General features: G+C 36.2%; 1 protein-coding gene across 1 annotated transcript; it reads left to right on the top strand.

The window, feature by feature from the left end:
* Positions 1-977: 977 nt before the first annotated feature.
* On the top strand, positions 978-5,407 carry LOC147851979 (putative lactoylglutathione lyase, chloroplastic). Its single transcript, XM_087334197.1, has 9 exons — positions 978-1,146; positions 2,134-2,305; positions 2,399-2,523; positions 2,613-2,677; positions 2,925-3,140; positions 3,462-3,509; positions 4,130-4,237; positions 4,356-4,496; positions 5,093-5,407. Exons 2-9 carry the CDS (start codon positions 2,181-2,183, stop codon positions 5,132-5,134), a joined length of 870 nt encoding a protein of 289 aa, XP_087190323.1. The 5' UTR covers positions 978-1,146; positions 2,134-2,180; the 3' UTR covers positions 5,135-5,407.
* Positions 5,408-7,522: the final 2,115 nt, after the last annotated feature.

Below are 7,522 nucleotides of genomic sequence, written 5' to 3'. Positions count from 1 at the left end.
CAAGCTCCCACTTGAAACTTAGTCAATAAATCACGTTGATGACGGTCGACGACCTTGTTTTGAGTGTGTTGAGCATCACATAAAATTGTGGCGAAAGGATACCTGGAATTTCTCAGAGGCGAATGAGTTGATCTTCAGCAGTCGGTTTTGTCGGTAGTTCCGGATGGTTAATCATCGACCAATGAGGATGGTACCCAATGTTTGCAAAAAATGGTGAATATCTAGTAGAAGAATGTTCTGAGTTGTGGTAAGAAAATTCCACCAAATGTAATAGATCAACCCAATCGTCTTGTTAATAGCTGACAAAACAACGAAGATATTGCTCCAATGTTTGTTTGATGCACTCACTTTGCCCGTTAGTTTCTAGATGGTAGCCAGAAGAGCGTTTGCAAGAAGTATGTAAGAGTTTGAACACGTGCCTCTAAAAGTTTCGAGATGAACCGGGGACCGCGATCACTGAGAATATCATCTGGAAGACCATGGTGCCGGAAACACCTCGCGCACGAGTAAATCGAATGTCTCTTGGCTAGTAACGGCCTTCGTGCGTGGAAGAAAACGTGGCATCTTCGCAAAACGATCTACTACTATGAGAATGGCATCAAAAGCCATGGAAGGTGGCAGATCCGTAAACGAAGTCCAAACGAAACAAATATCCATATGGACTCTCAATGAATGGGAGGGGGGGGGTGGGTGTAACGATACATATGGACGAGATTGTGAGAGATAATAGGGTCGGCACAAAACAACACGACACTTAGGGGTGATCGTGGACACGAGATGAGCACTTAGACACTTGAGAGAGAGAACTCGATGAGTTGTGTGTGTGTGTGTATGTATGTATACATAATTGTGTTGTGGTGGCCTAAGAGTGTTAAGTAGTACCTATGTAAATATGTAATACTCTGTTTTTTTTTTGTATGTGTGTGTGTGTGTGTGGGTTTTTTTGTATGTGTACATTTTGAGACCCCATCATGGCCTCTCTTTCCTCTTCCTCTTCCTCCTCCTCTGCTTTCTCTCACCTCGCTTCCTCTTCCCGCACCATATCCCTCGCGCTCTTCTCCGCTCGACCTCGACCCTTCCTTCGTCCCTCTTCCACTCCTTCCTGTTCCCGCAGTCCGAGGTATTCCATTGTTCCATCACCTCCAGGTAAGCTCTTCTCTTCCCTTCTATTTCTTGTTGTCTTTGTTGTCTTTGTTGTCTTTGTTGTTGCTGCTGCTGCTGCTGCTGTCTTTGTTGTGGTGATGGTAGTTCTCTCGCCTGCCCTGGTTTTTTTTTTTCTCCCTGTTTCATCCATTGGTTCCGATGCTTTCATTTTTGCATGATGCCTGATGGTTTTAACTGATTATGATGGTGATGGTGGTGGTGGTAATGATGATGATGATGATGATGGTGGTGATGGTGATGGTGATGGTGATGGTGGTAATGATGATGATGATGATGATGATGATGATGATGATGACCATGACCATGACCATGACCATGCTGTTTCTGTCAGTAATGGTTTAACACATAGTACGTAATATACTCGATTGCATTAGCAAAAATTCTTTTTCATACGCGTGAAAACGAATGCGTATGTTATCAAATCATTCCAAAAAAATTTTTAACACTTTTTATCTTAACTGGCTTACCTTAAAAAATGTATGGTATTTACCATACTTGAATGATTGAAACATTCACGAATGCGAATGTACGTATGCTATGTATTGTTCATACTATGGTTTAACATGCATGATGATGATGATGATGATGATGATGTGTGTGATGATGACAATGTATGATGACAAGGTATGATGATGATGAATGACGTATGATTTATGCTGCTGTTTCTGTCAGTAATGGTTTAACATGCATGATGATGATGTGTAATATCCCTGAGTTTTTACGATTTCCTCAAACACCCTTGTACAATCCCCCAAAGATAAAAAAGAGAGGATCAATCGAGCTATAAGTGCTCAAACAGTGGATAAACTTATTCTTTTGGGGATTCACCAAGAGCCTTTGGAAAAATATAGGAGGCAGGTAGAAAAATGAACTTGTGTTCTTCAAGATTGATGCACTCTATGGATGTTAATCGTCCTGATTTGAACTGGCTTCCAATCATTTAGATTTTGCTAATGTGAGCCACTGCAGGACTCAGTCTTCAGCAGCAGTTGAAGAGTTTCCGTCCTATCTGTACAATGGCCAGTGCTGCTGGCACAGAATCTGCTGCAAGTGATGAGAGTATTTTGGAATGGGCAAAAACTGATAGTAGAAGATTTCTTCATGTGGTGTATAGAGTTGGAGATCTAGAGAAGACTATCAAGTAGGTTTCAAATTTGTGGCTCAGCTTTTGACTTCGTTTTGATCAGGAATTTTTAAGGATTTTGAAAATGGGATTCTGTATACCATGTTACAGGTTTTACACAGAATGCCTGGGTATGAAACTCTTACGTAAACGGGATATACCAGATGAAAGATACACAAATGCTTTCCTAGGATATGGTCCAGAGGACTCACATTTTGTTGTGGAGTTGACTTACAGTATGCCTTTACTTTGTTCTTACTTTTTGTTTACTTGGTATTTTTTCATGGGCATTATCTTATCTGTTATTTTGCATATGGTGTTTCAGACTATGGTGTTGACAAGTATAACCTGGGGTCAGGTTTTGGTCATTTTGGGATTGCAGTAGAAGATGTAAGTCAAAAATATGATAGCTGTATTCATATGAGAACGTTTATTTTCAGGGTTTCTATTCCATTCTTATAAAGCATTAGATGTTATTTGTGAATTCCAAGATGTAAATATTTGCACGACAAGATTTCTATTCAGGATTTCATATCAGTTTCTTTGTGCTTTTTATAGAACTAACAAAATATTTTCTGCTTGAGATTCTGTTGAACTCTTATAAAAATAGTAAGAATGCTTTCATAATAACCTGCAGGTATATAAAACAGTAGAGCTTATTAAAGCCAAGGGGGGAAAGGTTTCCAGAGAACCAGGTCCTGTCAAAGGAGGAAGTAGTACTATTATTGCTTTCATTGATGACCCAGATGGCTACAAATTCGAACTGATTCAAAGGGGACCCACTCCAGAGCCTCTTTGCCAAGTCATGTTAAGAGTTGGGGATCTTGATCAATCGATCAAATTTTATGAAAATGTAATGCGTTTCTTGCACATTTATTTGAGCTTTTAAAAACTGGGAAATGTACCAAAATATCACTCATTTTTCCACAAAACATCCCTTCTATTTTCAAAACTCTCAAAATACTCTTCCCACTACAAATTATCTTTCTAGAAATCGTAGAGGGAAATGGAGAGAATATTGAAGAGTATTTTGAAATTTTGAAAAATGAAGGGTATTTGGAGAAATTTGTGAGACATGAATGGTATTTGGGGAATTTTGTCAGAAATTAGGAATATTTTAAACTGGAATATGCAATGATCTCAGTGCCATTGTTCATTGTTTCTATCTATATAGGCTTACGGAATGCAGCTTCTCCGAACAATCGATAAGCCTGAATACAAGGTGCAAATTTTACTAGGGCTATTTGCTACTTCTTAATGAAATTATACATAAAGTAGATGTAAAACAATAACTACATTGGTAAGTTTAATATGTGGCGATTGAAAATAGGTCACGAGGTTTGTTTTGGTACCACATGTGTAATGGTGGACTTGGAGTAGGAGTGACAGGAGAGAGAATGGTTTAGATGCAGAGAAAAGGAGAGGGAGGACATAATAACATAGGTTTTTAGAGCCCAAAAATAATATTTTTTAGGGGGAAAAATATATTGTTTTAATAGAATATGGTTTTAGGGAACGTGAGCCAATTCACATTGGTCAAGTGACTTAAATATGTCCTAGAAGCTCTGAAGAGAGCGATAGTGTGAAAGGGCCTTTGTAAATGTTCAAATGGAGAGTTTTTTAACCTTTACACCCAACAATGATACTGTGATTATGTTTGAATAAAATCTAAAGACTTGACTAATGCTATATTGTCGTCCATTTTTTAAGGTGAAAGTTTGATTTCTCTTTTATCAATGCAATCTATATGCTATCAACATTATCGTTTCTTCTGCGAAATATAACTGTTCCTAAAGATCTGATACTGATACTATAGTTTGTGTTTTTTGTCTTCTTTTTCAGTATACTATAGCAATGCTAGGCTATGGTCCAGAAGACAAGTCCACAGTTATGGAATTAACCTATAACTACGGAGTAACCCAGTATGAGAAGGGCAATGCTTATGCGCAGGTATGACAAAATATTTGCATCATTGTTTTCAGCATGACAAAAGTAAGCTTTGAACACTATTCCTTTCATTAGGTATTTTTCTATCCGCCAATATTGTTTTTCATTGGAATGACTGTAGGTTGCCCTTGGAACTGATGATGTATACAAAACAGCCGAGGCTGTCCGAGCAGCAGGAGGGAAGATAACTCGAGAGCCTGGACCACTGCCAGGAATCAATACCAAGATTTTTGCATGCCTTGATCCAGATGGATGGAAAACGGTTAGTAATTTGTGTTGATGAGGAAGTTGTCATAATCATCTTTTGTACAATATTTTCTCTTGATTAAGATTTTAGTAATATCTCTGGATAAGAAAGTCGTCTTAATCATTTTAGAACAATATACTTTTCTTGTAGCTTGGCTCATTAGGGGTCCTTCCGCTCTAAATGCATCATATCCCATGATTGTTTTTTTTGTTAAGATTTACCTTTGATTCAATTGTTCCCCACTTCTAAACATGCATCTGAGTCTTTTTACAAAAGGAAGTTCTATACAAACTCAACAAGTCAAAAAGATCAAAGTCTAAAACAAATAAGATTTATTAGTTGCTGTGATCTTTGATACATCCTGTACATAATCATGTATTCACAAGCTTGTTGAGTTGGTTTAGTTTTAGTTTCTTTTTAATTGAATTTTAATCATGCCCTGATGTGGACTCAGGATGTAGTGGAGATTGGATTTAAGAGTTTTTGTAACATAAGTGGATTGTAGCCTCAAAAACTATTTTTGAGGCTGACTGCAATAAATTTGAAAGTCCAACTTCCATCAGATTTCACCTTTTAGACATGATCTAATTCAAGGATTTTGGATATATCAGGTTTTTGTTGACAACAAAGATTTTTTGAAAGAGCTGGAGTAAAAGATAAAGTGGGCATTTGTTGAAAGCATCAGAAAATTAAGGTCAAGTGGGTTTAATAACGGTTGTCTTGACGAGTGTGATTGCATTGTATCTACTATATATAAAGCAGGCAAGCTGTACAATTTAGTCAGACGAAGTGCATGTAGTTCTTTTATATGATATTTATGGTGGTTTTTCTTGCATTTGCAACTGCAAATGGATCTCTTTGTATTTGGTCAATAATCAGAAATGCGGGCTGTATATCTTTTTATTAATGCCAGTTGATTCTTAGACGTTGTCAATATTTAATTGAAGAATAACTTCTTAGAACGGGAATTGGGATTATATGATTGATATTGATTGTAACTTCTGATTATGTGTGTCAATATATGAAGGAAAGATAGCTCCATTTTCAAATAGACTGGCTAGGATATATGCCGTGCTCAACTATGTTAACTATGCAGGTTGGTTGAGAAATAACAAGTCGTGATGATAATGTTGACATTGCTAAATATTGAATGGATGTTAAAGGTAGAACTTCTCTTAGAAGATCTGTATAGAAGCAATGATTCAATAGTTGTAGGTGAAATTTTGAATCAGTTGGTTGTGCAAGATCCTCCTAGATGTTGAGAATATCTAAATGCCTCTTTGGCAGGGTGGTTAGGGAGTTGAAAGTTCTGCATTTCCAAGATCACCAAATGAGTCTCAGGATTTTTAATGTATAGGAGATATTGATGTCTCATACGCAGATGTGCCTGCTGTTTGAAAATATATAATAATAGAATACTACCCCAATATATAATATGCTGTTGTGTCATAACATCTCTGGAAAATTACTATTTGGAGAATGCTTGGTTACTACATGACATTAACTGATCCTATATTATGTAAATTTAATTTCTTTTCAGTTAGTATATATCTGGGACAGATATGGTGACATGCTGGTCATTTCACGTGCCAATCACTTTTTGTTAGCACCGGAAAATAACAGTCGGCAACGGTTCGGTTCAGTTTGAGAGGGTCCAAACCGGACCGTTATATATTTTTCAAACCGTAAAACCATGGTTTCGTGGTTCGGTTTCGGTTTACAACATAGGTCTAATTTTTAATTTTTAATTTTTTAAAATTTATAATATTTCATTATTTAGAATTTTAAAATTTTTAATATGTTCCTAAAATGTGAGAATAAGGTGTAAAAATGGAAAGATTGTTAAAAATCATTTTTGAAAAAATTATAAAAAAAAATAAAATTTAACCGTTTAACTGTTTAAATTGCGGTTTTTGATTGTTGAAACCGAATTGAACCGAACCGTTGACACCGTTAAGTTGTTAAACCTCGGTTTTGTGGTTTGGTTCGAACCATTGCTGATTTCCCACCAGTAATATAAATGTATTGTATTGTGTTTGTTGTGCCAGCGCCATTCTATTTGCATCGTATGTGGTGTCTGATGCCTCACTTGTTTCTCCTCTCATTTGTTCTTATTGAGATCCTTTCACTTGGTATCCAACAGTCCCTTGGGCCTGTATTGGATGGGTTATGTGCCAAGTGGATGGTTGATAGTTGGGGTAGTTTCATCCTTGTTGTCTTCCATAGTGAATCCAATTGCTAACTACCTAAATATGTAAATCATTCTTATAGTATGCGTAATGGTTGTAGTTTCATTATTGTCGTTCAATCTTCCTTAATGACAATCGTTTTCCATTTTTGGCTTTAAAAACCATGTTTTTAAGATCAATTAAAATCAAGACACCATTGCTTAATCATAAAATATATGATGCCTATCATTTTGAAGGCTATACTTATTGTACATGCTTATATTCTTCAAACTCAAAAAAGCTAGAGGGTATCCCGTTGACTTTATCATATGATGCTTTCACAAAGTTTCCTACTACTCATAGTTTGATTGGAGTCCCAAGTTTAAAGCATCCTCTCTTATCGCCCAAGTTTTGAATGAAATTCATATCTAAACACCCTACTTAGTTAGGGTAGCTTAGAACCCCTTCCTATTGGACATGAGTTGCACATCTATTGAAGATTAATGTAGAATGTAATCATAATATAATTTTAACAACACACCCATAGTTAAAATTCAATTGTTTTGATTAACAATGTCCAATAATATTTTTGGTCGCCAAACCTTTAACCCAACAACCTGTATTGGTAGAAGTCTAGTAAACTATCACTAGGTAAGTTCTCATCCCATTGTACATATTTTCATACAAGTTCACTTCTTCTTTTTCAAAAAATAAAGGGAATTAGAAATTGAAAATCATTATAGAAAAAATACATGATGGACCATCATTGCACAGTCCTATTGACATCTTCCGTAACAAATCCATTTAAAGTATAAAAACACTTCTTAAGGTTTGCCACAATAAGAGTTCCAATATTGGAATTAGACTACCATA

Source organism: Azolla caroliniana, unplaced genomic scaffold (genome assembly GCF_043228905.1).
Source record: "Azolla caroliniana isolate FFs.n. ecotype wild unplaced genomic scaffold, voAzoCaro1.0.p SCAF_18, whole genome shotgun sequence".
NCBI lineage: Eukaryota > Viridiplantae > Streptophyta > Polypodiopsida > Salviniales > Salviniaceae > Azolla > Azolla caroliniana.
This window is presented reverse-complemented; position numbering and strand designations above follow the sequence as displayed.

Bases quoted from the DNA above. Each gene is read 5' to 3' on its own strand.
- LOC147851979 (XM_087334197.1), top strand. From the start codon at position 2,181: ATGGCCAGTGCTGCTGGCACAGAATCTGCTGCAAGTGATGAGAGTATT. The intron at 2,524-2,612 runs GTATGCCTTTAC...ATGGTGTTTCAG, and splicing joins TGTTGTGGAGTTGACTTACA to ACTATGGTGTTGACAAGTAT. The intron at 2,678-2,924 runs GTAAGTCAAAAA...AATAACCTGCAG, and splicing joins TTGGGATTGCAGTAGAAGAT to GTATATAAAACAGTAGAGCT.